We start from the raw sequence: 15,904 nt of genomic DNA on the forward strand, positions 1-15,904 counted from the left end.
GAAGGGACAATGATAGAGACAAAGTGAAAAGAGCGCTCTTTTCACTCGGTCTCTATCGCCGTACGTCCCTTCCTTGTTATTTTTCACGGTACCTTTTCTTCCGCACACTCTACGATTTTATCTTACCTTCATGCTATTGTAATATTTATTTATTTATTGTGCACGTGCGTGATCATCTTGTGGGCAAGCATACCGTTACCACACTGATCGATAAGAATCGTGCAGGTTGTTCATGCACACCGTACGTGTCTTCACTAGTTGGATGGCTGTCCGCACGTCTCTCGCTGCTGTCACCACCACTCGCTCGTAGAGAAGCGATAAAATGGGGAACTTTTGATGGATCTATTATTTCATGGCAAAAGGAAAAGAACACACAGCATTAGAAAGACGCGTACACCTTACAATCCGACTGCCTGGTCAAAGTCCACGAATGTGTGTTTCCTTTCAGACAGTAACACATTAAATAACATGATATACTTACCTGCCTGGAGGTGTTCCAGCTGTTCTTTCGTAAGAAGGCATCTGAAACAACCGCCGCCCACGTAAAGTTCCACTGCATTCATAGCGGAACGACTGAAATCGACAGTTTTCTGCCGAAGCGAAGGGGCCGTGTAAACGTTATCGTCTGCTACTCGCGCGCAGCACAGAGGGCGCTAGGGAAGATTGCACACCGCCGGTGCTCCGGTGTGAGGGCTGGGCGTGATGGCTGAGGCGTGAAGGCTGAGGCGAGAATAACAGGGTAACACTTATTTATTAGAAAACATAGTGGAACGCGCCAAACCGTGACCGTGCGTTGCGGCGGCCGTAGCGAACGGGAGAGAGCCCTGCCTCGCTTGGGCTTGGCGTTGAGTCGGCGTAACAGCGCTGTAGGTGGCGCTAGTGATGAGATAGGCGGCACATGCGGGCGCTCACACCGGACGTTCGTCTGGCAGCGCGCAGTGCGTGAAACTCGTGCCGGGCTTGACGCAATTTCCGGCGTACTGGCCAGTGCGGGTCAGCTGAACGTACTATAAGTGTTTGTTCGGCCCAGTTGGTTCTTTATTCTATGGTTCGGCCCGTCAAATATGCATCGCAAAGCTTTTCTGAAACTGTGAAAACTGATGCTAGAGTCCTTGCTTTGTTCTGATTTACATGATGGCACACAGCAATATATCACGATGTGATCGTTTACGTTATCCCATCTGTGGGATGAAGTTCCATGCCTTCTGCAGCGTCTGCAGATTCACGCAGTTTGTGTGCGGTCTGCGTATACATATCGTCTGCGTGATTCTATTAAATGTCCTTGTTTATATCAATACATCAAGTTATTTATTATTGTATTTCTTTATTACTCTATTGTACTATATTTTATCCTATGAATCTTCTGGTAGAGTGTACTAGAACTAGGTCACTCTACTTCTGGTAATCAGATTTTTTTTCCTATACTGCGAAGGCAACGGGAGGAAATGTTATCGTCTGCCGGCTGTACTCGTTGTTTTCCTTTCTTGCACCGCTCTTCCTACTGTACCTCATGATTGAAATGAGAAAAAATCCTTCGCAAATTTTGTTTTCTTTTTTTATTTTCCTGAATTTATGCATTTACAAACAATGTAAACGATCTGTGCCTGCAGAAATAGCGGCACGAGCACTGGAACAGATCGCAGAAGCAGACGACAGCGAACAGGTTATAACTAGCGCCACTTTGCGCGTACTTTTTGTCCCTAGCGGCAAAAGGGGTGAACTAGACCAGGCGTGCTGGAGCAGGGAGATCTGTGCAGGTCTGTAGTTCAGTAGGTCGTGGACGTGACATCATGGGTTATGGCGGACGCGACGTCATGGGTCGCAGCAGACGTTTTTGTCTCCTGCATGGAGATTTTTTTCCTTCCTCCATGGTCTGCTGCGACAGTCACGGCCGAAACTCTATGTGATGAGCAATGGCAATGGTGAAAGCGTGAAGGAAGAATGAAAAGCTCTTGCACTACTATGTTCGACCAGGTGCAGGCGTCGTGTGATTTAGAGTACCAAAAAACATACGGGCTTCTAATTCCTGCGCACATCGATGATAGAATCTTTCGTAGCAGGCGGCTACACTTTTCTACGTGACATGTTCTGCTTTCGAATGCTCCCCCTCAGGGCGGAAAAGACCCTCGGCGCAGACGACAGGGCATGCGAGAGTGTGCCTGCTCGCACGATGTGCGAGCAAGAACAGCTACTCTCGGGCTGCCCTGGAAAATCGAACAGGGGCGGCAAATCGAAGAGGCCGAGCCTGTCTGCCTTTAGATTACTTTAGATCTGGTGCGAGCGCGGTTGGCCGTCGACATGGAGAAAAAAGGTAAACTCCGCTGGGCTGCTCGTTGGAGGTTTTGTCCGAGCTGCGCTGGACGATTTCCAAGCACTGCAACAGCGGAATGCAGCGTCTGCGTCAAGTAAAATCTGCGTTGTTAACTGGCTTAATGCAACTGGCTTAATGCAAAAGGGAAGCGCGTACGATTTACTGTTTCATATATATATATATATATATATATATATATATATATATATATATATATATATATATATATATATATATATATAATTTCGCGATTGAGTGATATGTGTCATGAGCGGCCCCTTCGGGCCGCTCACAACGTACACGAACCTTGCCTGGACAGCACAAGATGGACCTTGTGCTGTCCAGGCAAGGTTCGTGTTGTGTTTCTGTAGACTTGTCGCCAAAACTGCCTCGCATAACCACAGAATGTTTGCTCTGTATCCTTCTTAATTTTCCGTCAGCAATTCCTAATTGCTTTGTTTTTCCTCCGTCACTTCTCTCTAGCAAACACTGACAATTGTCATTTAATAACTCGTTTATTGCTCCACTGTGTAAACGTATTTTCTTTACAACTACCTAAATGCTCTTGCTGCCTTTCTTTAATTTAATAACATTCAACCAAATTATAAAGGATATATTTGAACTTTGAAGGAATAAGTTGGAGCCCCTGTCAGCTGTACACTTTTGTTGTGCATTTAGCGCAATATCGTTACTTTCTTCAGGCACCAAATTCTGCCAACTTTCACTTCTTGCATAAATAAAAGTGCACAGCATGCAGCAGCGCAAATGAAGAATTTGGATTCCACCATGAGTTTTTCCAAGTTTACTGAATGTCAACTCTCTAAAAGGAACGTTACCTTAAACTATTTCATGTCCAGCATGCTTGGAATTTGTTGAATGTTGAGGCGGCTCGGACGCCGCATGCGAAGAAAAGACACGTCTACCCGCTTCAGCGTCGCAACATCAAGTGTCTTCATTGCCGCGTCGCAATCCCTGCCTCGACACAGGCGGCGTCACCAGACAGCTCATAGGTGGCGACGACAACGCCGCCTTGCTACAAGCAAGGCGGCGTTTTACTTGTAGCTTTTGTTGCACCACTTACAAGTTCAAACACATGGGTGGAAGTACATGGTGGCCACTCTGTGTCCTCACAACACTGCCGTCTTCAGAGCCACCAACGGCGTCTGGCACTCTGGTCGATGCAGCGCCTGGAATGTCCGCTGTCAAATCTGCAGATGAAGTAACCTGCGTTGTGTCTGTAGACGCTTCAAGGTCGGTCTGATTTTTGTCTGAGAACCCCGACAGGTGGCGCCGGTTACGCTGCAGGACTGTTCCTTGATCCGTCTCCATGATGTAACAGCAAGGTCGTTGGCCCTCACTCAACACAGTTGCTTGAACTCTTTCAGGTCGAACCCAGACTCGTTCTCCCATTTCTAGTGCTGGGAGTGGCCTAACCCGATGACGCTGGTTAAACTTGCACTCACTTTTCTTCCTGTAAGTTGCATTTGTTGTTGCCACGATGTCTCTCGCAGGCCAAGCCGGTTGCAGCAACTGTTTCGTCTTCGGAATGGGAGTCCTGAGTTGTCTGCCCATTAGGAGTTGCAGGGCTGAAGCCATTCGCACTCAGTGTGACCCTATAGCTGAGTAAAGCCAGATGTGGGTCACTCGATTTGCCAAGTAGTTCCTTTACTGTGCAGACCATCCTTTCAGCCTCTCCGTTCGACTGAGGAAAGTGTGGGCTGCTGGTCACGAGGGTAAAACCATAGGTCTTGGCAAAGTTTTTGAGTTCGTGAGATGAAAATGGTGGACCATTATCGGACCTCACGACTTCCGGGATACCGTGCCGAGCAAATATGCTCTTTAGTACCTCGATGACCGTAGAAGCTGTTGACAAACGAAGCGTAATAACTTCGGGGAAGCGAGAGTAGTAATCCACAACAAGCAACAATGTTTGTCCTTTGCTGTGGAAGAGGTCTATGCCCAGAACTTTCCATGGGCGACCCAGTATAGGTGTGGAAATAAGGGGCTCTGCTGGATTTATGCGAGTATATACACACTACTCGCATCTGGCTACCATGGACTCAATGTCTCTTGAAATTCCCGGCCACCACACCGATTCTCTACCTTTCGCTTTACACCGGTTTACACTTTTATTTTATTTATTTATCAATACTGTAGGTCTTCTGCAGACCCATACAGGGAGCGGGCTTACATCATCATAGGCATATAATAAGATACAAGTTCCGAAAAAGACAACACGACAACATGAGGTAATCAGAACATTTTTCAACAGCAAGTGCATGAATATTATATTATCTATGCATGGTTACACATCGCGTACACGAGAAGAAAAAATCTAGCACTATAAATCGTATGCTATACATGAGAAAAGAAATGTACAAACAATACCAATACAATACTACAAGATACTTTTTGCAATTTTTCATCAGGAAAAGCAGTTATACAGGGTCCATTAGCTGCTCCACAAGTGAACAAAACTGATCTAAGTTTGGATTATTTACAGCTTCGCTTGGTAGCGCATTCCAAGCGTTCACAGCGCGAGGGAAATAGGAATACTTGAATGTATTGCAATGCGTATTAAATGGCCGGATGCACTTATCGTGGTTTGTCCTACTAGACCGACGGCCAGGCGGGTGTATATAGTCGTCTTTTCTGATTTTAATGTGTCCGTAAAAGAGGAGATAAAGAAACTTCATAGATGCAACATGACGCCGGCAAGAAAGAGTAGCCAAATGCGCTTGATTGCGCATGTCCGTTGCACTCTCGTGCCAAGAATACTTTGAATAGATAAACCTAAGAGCCCTATTTTGTAATCTTTCAAGTTTATCACGAAGGTACTTTTGATGAGGGTCCCACACTATGCTTCCGTATTCTAGAATAGGTCTGACCAGAGTTTTATAGGCAGTTAGTTTAACGGCTTGAGGTGCTTTGCTCAATCTTCTGCGCAGAAACCCTAGTTGCTTGAATGCCTTGGCGCATGTATCGGTAATGTGCTTATCCCATTTTAAGTCTTGCGAAAATGTGACACCCAAGTATTTTACTTTGTCAACTTGTGTAATATTCAAGCCTTCAAGATTGTACGTAAATGATGAAGGTTGTTTTTTCCTGGTTAGGCTGATGAACGCTGTTTTAGAGACATTTATTTCCATCCCCCACGTATTGCACCATTGGGCAATATTTTCTAAGGAAGAATTAAGCTTTAGGTGGTCATCTGCACTGCGGATTGCAGTATAAATGACACAGTCATCTGCGAAAAGTCGCAATGTTACACCTGGTTCTGCACAAGAAGAGATGTCGTTAACGTATATAAGAAACAATGTTGGCCCTAAAACAGACCCTTGGGGTACGCCGGAGAAAACGCTTAGGCAATTAGAATCTACATTGTTTAAACTTACATACTGGGTACGATTTGTTAGATAAGCCGAAATCCATCCTATTACTTTGCTATTAATGCCAATCGATTCAAGCTTGGCTATTAATTTAGAATGAGGTACGCGATCGAATGCTTTCGCAAAGTCTATGAGGATTGCGTCAGCTTGAAGCTTAGAATCAATTATGCCAGCGAAGTCATGTGTTATTTCCGCAAGCTGTGTTACCGTGGAGAGCCCTCTACGGAAGCCGTGCTGTTTAGGGTAAAGAATATTGTTAGACTCTAGGTAATCTATGATGGCTTTGTTGAGGATATGCTCCATCAATTTGCAAGAACAAGTAGTTAGTGATATGGGTCGATATGTTTCCACAGTATATTTGTTACCACTTTTATGAATAGGGATTATTCTGGCGCATAGCCAGTCTGTCGGTAGTGCACCATTTTTCAGTGAAAGCGTAAATATTTTATACAAAAAAGGGGTAAGTTGTTCTGCATAACGCTTAAGAAACACATTTGGGATTTTATCTGGGCCCGGGGATTTCTTAACATCTAGTTGTAAAAGCAGATTCAAGATACCTCGTTCGGTTATCTCGATTTCCGGCATAGCCGAATCACGTTGAACAAGCGGTACTTGGACTGGGCATGCTTGGGTGAATACAGATTGGAAAAAAGAATTGAATGAGTTAACTATTACGTGCGTATTTTCAGTAACGATGCCGTTGATTTCCATCTTACGGATTGGACTGTCCGGCTTAGCAAGGTAACGCCAAAATTTTTTCGGTTGCGTGGTCATGAAATCTGTTAAGGTGTGTGAAAAAAAGTTATTTCTTGCTTGCCGCAACAGACTTTTAAATTCGTGGTAATATTGATTTATTACTGCTGGATCGGATTTACGCTTCCGAATTCTTTTCAGCCTCCGTTTCATATGAATAAGTTCGCGCGTTATCCAAGGATTTCTTTGTTTTGTCCGCTTACGCTTCGTAGGAATATAAGTTTCTTCACAGTGAAAAATTGCCGCTTTAAATTTTAGCCACAAGTTCTCGACATCATCGGAAGGTTCAGCATAAAAATCGTCTAACTTCATTTCCAGGTAATCAATAATACTTTCATCGTTTGCTCTGCAATAATCTTTAATAAATATATGTGAATTTTCAGTGTTACTTTTTGCCAGGCTAAGATTAGGAAAATTAATTAGAATCAATTTATGGTCAGATATTCCATCTTCCACCTTAACTTCAGTATCTACTGAGCAGGAAATCAAAGCAAGGTCTAAGATATTAGAAACAAGCCCTTGGACGCGTGTCGCTTGCGTTACACGTTGAGATAAAGAAAAACTTAGCATGGTATCAAAAAGTCGTTCGCAGCTGTTTACCTCCCTATGGCCGACGGTTAGGTTATCCCAGTCTATTCCTGCCAAGTTGAAGTCGCCAACTAGTACTAGCTTGGTTCGATCATGCATTTTTTTGAGCAGGTAGTTGTGTAATTCCGTAAGGTAACTTTCAGGTGCCCCAGGTCGTCTGTATACTCCACCTATTAGCAGAGGTGTGGCTTGAAATGTGACAGTGCACCAGAGACTCTCGTGGTCAGGTATACCTTGTTCCTCTTGGAACATTAGACCATTCTTTATAACGATGGCCACTCCGCCTCCACGGCTATCACGATCTTTGCGAATTAAGCTATAATCTTTTGGAATTATTTCTGAATCGTGGATAGAGGGATGAAGCCACGTCTCGGTAATTACTAGAATATCAGGCTCGTAAGCCAATAAAATCTCCTCTAGTTTATCCGTTTTGTTCACTATGCTTCTAGCGTTGAAACATAATAAAGAAAACGACGGCGTGCTTTCTCGGCATCATGCAGTTGAACTATTACCCTCGCGACCAGTCCTCTCAGAACGCGCTTGCTTAAGAAGTATCCTCTTTTCCACTTGCTTATCCCATGCGTAGAGCGTGTCATTTATTTTCAGCTTATCGAAAAGAAGCACAACCCTATCACCGCATGCTCGGTTTGGTTTTGAGGACTCCCATAACTTCCTGCGCGTTTCACGAACTGCGAATGAAAAATCCTCCGACACCGATAGGTCTGTTCCTTTGAGCTTTAAACAGTTGCGCAGAACTGTCATTTTTTTCGACAAAATCAAAAAAACGCAGTATGACGGGTCAATGCCGATTAGCTAATCTTTTTCCAACGCGATGGACTGCGCTCCACAGTCTGTACTTTTACTTTCAGCAAATGGTTAAAGATTTCGTTTTCGACGTATTTCTTCAAAGATGCGGGGCCTTCATCGCTACCTTCTGGGATACCATATATCACAATGTTGTTACGGCGGCTTCTGTTCTCTAAGTCGTCCATTTTACTGTATAAATGTGCGACTTGCTTTTGAACCGCATTAACAGTTGTTTCACACTTTTCAACTTTTTCTTTGCAGTCTTTGAGTGTTGCAAGCGTGTTCTCAATGAGAGACAGGCGTGTTTGGACGCCCTGCATTCCGATTTGAAGTTCAGTTTGGGAGGCCTTAATTTCTGTGACGGTATGTAAAATCTGCTGCAGAACATCAGAATCAGGATTAAGATTACCCTTTACATCAGAATCAGGACCTGGGTTTTCCTCTATGTCGCCACACATAATTAACAATAAGTGAACCATACGAGATACATTCATACAACATGACCACAAACAGGCAGGGCTCGGCAACACCACCAGGCATGCACAGCTAGTTCTAAAACACTTCGTAGAACGATATTTTTCACCAACCTGTACACAGTAGAGCACGAAAGTTAGCATCGTGCGCCTTGCGGTGCCACCGAGCCCACTGAAGGGTGGAAGCAGGTGTTGCCCCAATTTATGCTGTTCCTGGGAGGTCGCTGGAGTTGCTAGATTGCCGAAACATTTATCAAGATGGATCACGTTGGGCGTTGCCGAGTCAAACCGCAAGAGCGATATGGTTGCAACAGGGGTCAGGCCAACTTGATACGATGCTGTCGATGTCACAGACGCAGTGTGTCCGAACGGGGCCGGAAACGAGGCATCACCGCGCAAACCGGGTCCCAGGAATACCTGTACACAGTAGAGCACGAAAGTTAGCATCGTGCGCCTTGCGGTGCCACCGAGCCCACTGAAGGGTGGAAGCAGGTGTTGCCCCAATTTATGCTGTTCCTGGGAGGTCGCTGGAGTTGCTAGATTGCCGAAACATTTATCAAGATGGATCACGTTGGGCGTTGCCGAGTCAAACCGCAAGAGCGATATGGTTGCAACAGGGGTCAGGCCAACTTGATACGATGCTGTCGATGTCACAGACGCAGTGTGTCCGAACACACTGCGTCTTTGATGACCATCGTGCAGTAAATTCAGGACTGTAGGTCTCAAAGAAGTGGGAACCACTATGCATGAGCCTTTGAGCACAAGATCATCACAGACTGTGATTTCGTTAGCTACGGCTGAATATTTCGTTAAGTGCAATGGCAGTTTCTTCTTCTGAGGCCAAGCATGTTGGGCGTATGATATTAGTGACGTACACTCACCAACCATGCTTTGGGCTCTCTCGATGTCTTGCGGAGTCAACAGCAAAGTTGAGCATGTGTTGTTAACAACTTCCATTGCAAATAATTCCACCGTGCCAGAGGAGATGAAACATTGGGTGGTATCCTCGAAAGAGCATCCGAAGTTGCTGGTAGTTTCCCTGGAACATACTGCATGCCGAGGCCTTTGAAGAGTTCCGCATGGTGCTGCGGCGGAGGGGTCGCTACGCCTCCTAGGTATCGGACGACGTCGAGTGTTCGAAGTGCTGGGAAACCTAGTAATGGAGTAGAGAGAGACTGCACCACATACAGTTGCTGGGCACTTGTTTTCCCTTGCCAGAGGAGCTGGGCGACGTACGATCCAAGTACTCGAAGCGGTTGACGTCCTGGACCTGTCAACTGATTGTCCACTTTGTCGAGCTGCGGAGGCACTGTCGGGAAACCTTCCGGCAATGCCAAGACTTCTGCACCATAGTCGACTTTGAAAGAGGCAGTATAATTGTCTACCATGACATCCACGTACTTGGCGTTCTCAGGCACCACGACAGTATCCAGGGAAAATAGTAGCAAGCTTGGTCGGCTTTGCTTTGCGGGAACGACATACCACAGTGAAATGTCCTTTCTTTCGACAGTGATTGCAGAGCGACGCACGTGCTGGGAATTCTAAGCATGGATGCAGCGAATGCTCACAAAAAGAACAAGTTGCGTCGCCAGAGAGTTCCATCCTGGGCAGCGCGCCTTGCTGCCTGGCATCCCAGCGTCGAGGGGTTTTGCGAAGTTTGGCTGTGTCTAATTGAACTGGCCTGGAACCTTCTGCAATTATTCTTGCCGCTTTTTCTTTGTCGGCGTCTTCCCATTGACGCACTCGAGTCCAAGCATCCTTTAGCTTGGAGTTACAGCACAGCTGATCCGAGAGACGGACGTCTCTTAACCCTACTACAGTATAGACCACTTATAACGTAACCGCTTATAGTGCAGGACCGGATAGAGTGCAGTCTTTTCAGACTCCCGTTAATTTTCCCATAGCACTCCATGTATACACGTATCGCTTATAGTGCAGTTGCGGGAAACGAAATACCTGTTACAGTGCGGCTGCCTGGGAGTACGGAAGTCAACGGAGACGGCGAACGCTCCCCTCAAATGGGCGCCCCAAGGAGTGCTCGAGGAAGAAAGAGAGATGAAGTGGAGGAGAAGGGCACGTGGTGCGAACGAACAGCCAGTGAGGCTGAAACCAGAATCTTGAGTGCGAGTCGTGAAATATCACGGCGCGCATAGCAAGCAAGGGCCACGAAACTGCCAACGCCGGCCAACGCGCGCTTCACGATAACGGCAGTAAACGAAACTTCAGGGAGCGGGTGGCGCCGGCACAGCACGGCAAAGGGCGCACGCGGAGACCGTGGAATGTGAGGGAGGAGGGCGACAGGGAAGCGGATTTTGCCTCGGCAACTCCGCCTCTTCGGTGGCTCCCCTCGCCCTCCCTTGTAGCTCCCTCACTTTCGACTGTCACCATGCGCCCCCGCCGGCCGGCCCGGCGCCAGCTCCCCGAAGTTTCGTTTTCTGCCGTTATCGGGAAGCAGGCGTTTGCCGGCGTGGGCAGTTTTGTTGGGCGGCCTGGGACAGCGCCGCTGCTTCCTGCTTCGCCGTAGCCGCAGCGTGCAAGGTCAACACGGGACTAGAAAGTAGAGAAAGCATAAAGGAGAAAGAAGGGTTCACTGCCATTTTCTACGCGTGGCTACAGTAGGCTGCGGTAGCGTGGCTGAGACGTCGGCACGTACACGCATGTTCCGACGCAACACAGAATCGGCGACCTTGCCATTTGAGAGAGGGTGAGAAGTCGGCCACATTTTTTTTTTCGCGCGCAACATTGAGGGGTCTCTCCTAAGCATTTACACTATGGCGGTGCCGGAGCAATGCCGGTCGGAGGCGCCGCCGCATGATTTGGTTCGAATTAACGAGATTCGACTGTACATTGAATTCAAACGTTCTAGCCGCATTCTTCGACTGTCGCATACGCGTGGCGGCTCGGTGCACATGTTTTGCATATGTGCGGGCCTTGAAAATTGTTGCTTTGGTTATAGTGCGGTACCGCTTATAGCGCAGATATGCGCGACTCCGGCGACTTACGTTATAAGCGGTCTACACTATATCCTACAACATTAAGGAAAGAAAGAGATGGCTGCTACCACTCACCCATACAAATTATGGACAAAATCGTTTAACCGATCGCTTCCCATCATTATTAAATAAACTACATGAAAACGGTATCGAGATAACTGAAATTACTAGGAAAACAATAAGAGACTTCTTAATTCAAATTGAGTAATTATTTTCATAGCGTTCCTTTGGCTATGAGAAGTCGCTACTTACCTCCTTTAATTAAGTGGTTTTACGTTTTGATAACATGCAAGAATACTAGTGCTTCAATACAGTTATACATCTGTGTCCTGAGCCAATAAAGAAAGAAAGAAAGAAGAAGAAAAAGCAGAAGATAATAAGAAAACAAAAAGACACGAGGAGTCGGTGGCAGGAATAAAGAAGAACGAAGTTAGAAAATAAGAGCGTCCGAATAAGAATACATTATGAAAGCAGAAGAAGAAGCGCACCAGTGCACGCGCAGCTACGTGGCCAATGGGATAAGGGACATGTAGCCGAAGAGAGCAGCCCAGCTACGCTCTGGGACGCAGGCAGGGAGAAGGAGGCCGAGCAGGAAGGGTGGATCGCGGAGACGGCGGCAACTCAGTGGAAGCTGTTCTTCGGCTGCCGCGGCCACGACCCGCGAGCTGAGTGGACGTTCCACCGGAAGCCGCAGCTACTGGCTGACGGCGCCGCTTCCCGGATTCCCTGCGGCTACGATCCGCAGGCTAGCGGAGTTGACCGAGCGATCCAGGCGCCTCGGTCACCCCGCCATCCTGACCCCCGAACAAGGCCAACCGTGGACCGAACGTCGGACACAGCGACTTCGAGTCTTCGACGCATCGGCGGGCCCAAAGACGTGTCGTCGGAAGCCGCGATGACTAGGTGACGTGGCCACGTCGAGGGACTTCATGTTAATATTTTGTACTCATCAAATCAAGATAGCTCAGGACTTTGGGGAACTTCTATACTTAGCTCGTGCTGTAAATTGTTTTCTTTGTGCTGTTTCCTTTATCGTTTCTTTTTGCAATTATAAATGTATGTTTTAAACGTTAGACTTGTCCCTGTCTCTCTTTAGTCCACCGAAAGTCGTGACAATCTGTACCTCAACAAGAATTTTTTTCCTTTTTTTTTACCATGTGTAACATTTTCGCATATAGGATGTAACCTGCCAGACACACCTTTATTTGCTGTCTGTGTTTTCGTATGTTAATAGAATGTAATATGATAAATTTTAACCCTTCAGCAATCAAAAATAATTATGTATATCTGATATATACTGTATATTAATATGTCATTTGTACTAACAAAACACACATCTTTGTAACACTGATTGTACATTTCACCTTACACATTTTCATTTATACTCTGTCATTGATTGTACATTGCACACACTAAAGTGTACAAACTTTATTTTATTATGTCCCTATTGTCATGAATATGGCCAAGAACCTTGTCAAGCTGCAAACAAGCAGCTTTTAGTTCTTGTCCCAGCGTTCATTTTTTGTGAATGAATGAATGGGAAATAAAGATTGATTGAGTCAATTGCATTTTGCTTGCCTTTTGCTTGCCATGCTTTGTGATTGTATTTTTTTTATTTCAATAAATTATTTATACTGTCAGCCCCACTAGGGCTATTACCGGGGCTATGTGATGTGAACATCCCTAAATCTATTGCCCTTTTTATATGCGGGTCAAGTCTCTGGTTCAAAACAGTCTCTGTGTTGCAATGCAATACCAGTATTGCTGATCTCGCGATGCTAAAGCTAAATTCTAGAATAATACCTTTCTGTTCACAGACGTTCCTTGGGCATTGTAAGTCTATCTGCTAGTGATATTACATCACCTGAATGTGACTAGCTGTTCTGTGTTACCCCATTAGTTGTGTATCTGGGCTGGTGTAATGTAATGATTCCGTTTGCTTGATTGTGTGCCCTTTTTGACATTCACAAGCAGCCAATTAAGTGGGAGTAGGGTTCACAGTGAAGGGCATGCTCGCACAAAATGCTGTAGCAGAGCAGGCAGCCTGCTTTTCTGTCGTGTGCTGGTGCGCTTCAACATCTGCGCGACATGAACCAACTAGCCTCTTGGCCCAGATGTTGAACCCTATATATGGTGCAGTACCATTTTTGTTTTTGCCATGCAGATCATAAAGGGCAAGTATCAACAATTGATGGACATTTGCACTAAAAAACATGGATGCAAGAAAGACAGCAGGCTTGCAAAGGCACATATACCAAAAGGAATAACTCAAGCAACTGCTTTCAGTGAAATATGCAGATGGGCATTAAAAAAAAAAGCTAAAGAAAATTTGGAAAATCGTCATCAGGCAGCTTTGTCACTTAAAACCAGTTAGTAATATTGTCAAAAATGGTGAAGGAAACTCGTGGTATGACACTGCATCATGATGCCCCAGAAGAGTAATGACGTGTACAGCCTGCAACTTGTGCTGACAGGTTCTTTCACTAAACAATGTTAGACCAGTGTAGAATCACGAGCAAATTTTATTGGAAGAAAAACATTTTTTGGAGCTCATGGTGGGAGGAAGTGTCTGTATTTCCCTCTCCCTTTGATACACCTGTGCAGTGCACTGACATTGCTTCTGCAGCCGCCACTTGCAGCTAGGGTGCCAGTTCGACCAGTCTCTCACAAGTCTGTGTTAATTGAACGGCTGTGCTGGAAGACAATATTGCCCCTACAGCAACAGCACTGTAGTCCATTCATTCGAGCGGCTGCTTTTCGAGAGTCTCTCCTTTCACTGGCAGCACACTGCAGCATGCATGTTTCATTTTACCCTTCCACAGAGCCTGGCTAGCTTTTCATGCAATATGCAAATAAAGTGGCTTGGGTAGCCACACAGCAGAACTGTGCTGTGCACAGCCCGCTTTCTTTAATAAATAACCGAAGTCTGTCGGGGCAGTGCCATTCTTAACCAAGCTTCGAGTGGCCCGAATTAAAGGAAAAATGCAGTGAATTATGGCGCATTGTAAGCAATACTTTAGCTACAGAGAAGGGTCGGTGCAAAGTTTTCTGTGTGAAATGCGAACGGGGTGCATAACTAGAAAAGTTCCATGTTTTTCATGCTTAAAGGGGTTGAGACACCAAATTTTGAGGGTATAAAAGGCCTGCTGTAGGCTTCCTCTGTATGAAAGGACACTCAACATGAAGTGTTGGACACAGCAAACGTTCAAAATATATTTTAATTCGCTTCCAAAGAGTGCCTAAATGCTCGTTCTCGCGATCGAGACCCATCGCTAGCGCGATTAACGTCGACGCCACTGTGTTGGAAGCGTAACGCGTTTTATTAACATCATACCACATTAGGGTGATGTACAATGAGCGGTGACCCACAGCACAGGGCAAGCCTCGAGAGCCTCGAGTCTAGAGTGCAGTATAAGCTGCATCGGACGCAGATGCAGAGTCGGAATCGGAGCTGCCGCAGCTAGCGATGGCAACTGTCGGCGTGGGTTTGTTTGCCTGCTCTGGTACAAAACGTGTGTGCGAGAGCAGACGATGCAGCAGTGCGTGCGTCACAGCCTTGTGGGCCCACGTGACCAAGCTTCCTAGCCAGTGACGTCAGTGTCCAACTCGGCGCCGAGAAACCGAAAATGGTGCACATAAATAATGCGATATTGAATTATTTACCGAGAATATATGAACCTTCCAGCGGTGTATCATGCTTTCTGGAGCAATAAGAAACATTTGAAACAAACAACGCGCAAGCCACAAATTTGATGTCTCAACCCCTTTAAACTCGAAAAAGTGCTCGCTGAAGCTCGCTGAAAGCGACGTAGAACCCACACTCAACCTGAACTGACCTGATGCACTTGCTTGCTTCTCTGGACATTTTCACTCATCTTAGAGGCAACCAGCTGCCAGCATGCAATTCAGGAACTGCGGTCACATCCGCTCTATCTGAGTGCCACGCCGTGGTGGCACCTTTGCTTTGTGGCAGTGTGTTTGCATTGAGTTTGACCAGCCTGTGTGTTGTGCAGAAGCGGGGCTTGGAGAGCACTCCAGCCTGCTTTCGGGGGAGGAGGAGGAGAGGTCAACCACTGGGCCCGCTTGCACTTGCAGCCAGCCACCGTCCTCCGAGGCCAGTCGGGCACCTTCCCAGCTCCAGGTGTGCAGGCTCACTTAGTCTGGTTGCATCACTTTCTGAATGTTGTGGCCAAATACATCATCGCCGGCTTGAAAGCACGGCCCTTCTATCTTACAGAATGCTCAGAACTGCTTAGGTAATTCAGTCTTTGAGTCCCTAAAGGCAAATAAAAAGTCAGGGTAAAGTGATAGAGTAATGCTCTAGAACATTTAAGGCATCAATACAATCGGGAACAGAGCTTTATTAATCGAGAAATTCAGGTAAATGCAGGACACGATAAGACTCCCCAGGGACATTCAGGTACATACCCAATGACGAATGCACTCCTCAAAAAAAATTATGTTACTAGTACTCAACCACTCAGATTAAAAAAGTCACAGGCCTGCACGGCACACCTAGCACAGTCACAGTGTAAGCTGGTGGAGCAGCTTAAGAGTAGCAATTTCAGCACTGCACACAACATGGTCTTG

The 15,904-nt window shown here is 46.2% G+C and overlaps 1 protein-coding gene across 6 annotated transcripts in view; it reads left to right on the forward strand.

Annotated features, from left to right (window-relative positions):
• The first annotated feature begins 2,165 nt into the window (after positions 1-2,165).
• Positions 2,166-15,904, forward strand: part of LOC119458726 (NAD-dependent protein deacetylase sirtuin-2) — a 419,041-nt gene continuing 405,302 nt past the window's right edge. For 4 of the 6 annotated variants that reach the window (XM_049671396.1, XM_049671397.1, XM_049671400.1 and 1 more), the window contains exons 1-2: positions 2,166-2,311; positions 15,328-15,455. In XM_049671396.1, the coding sequence (XP_049527353.1) occupies positions 2,299-2,311; positions 15,328-15,455 (141 nt within the window). In that variant the 5' untranslated portion in view covers positions 2,166-2,298. Of the gene's footprint in view, positions 2,312-2,372; positions 2,406-15,325; positions 15,456-15,904 lie in introns of those variants that run through there. The other 2 variants (XM_049671402.1, XM_049671398.1) reach the window with 2 other exon arrangements.

This window comes from Dermacentor silvarum, chromosome 7 (genome assembly GCF_013339745.2).
Source record: "Dermacentor silvarum isolate Dsil-2018 chromosome 7, BIME_Dsil_1.4, whole genome shotgun sequence".
Taxonomy (NCBI): domain Eukaryota; kingdom Metazoa; phylum Arthropoda; class Arachnida; order Ixodida; family Ixodidae; genus Dermacentor; species Dermacentor silvarum.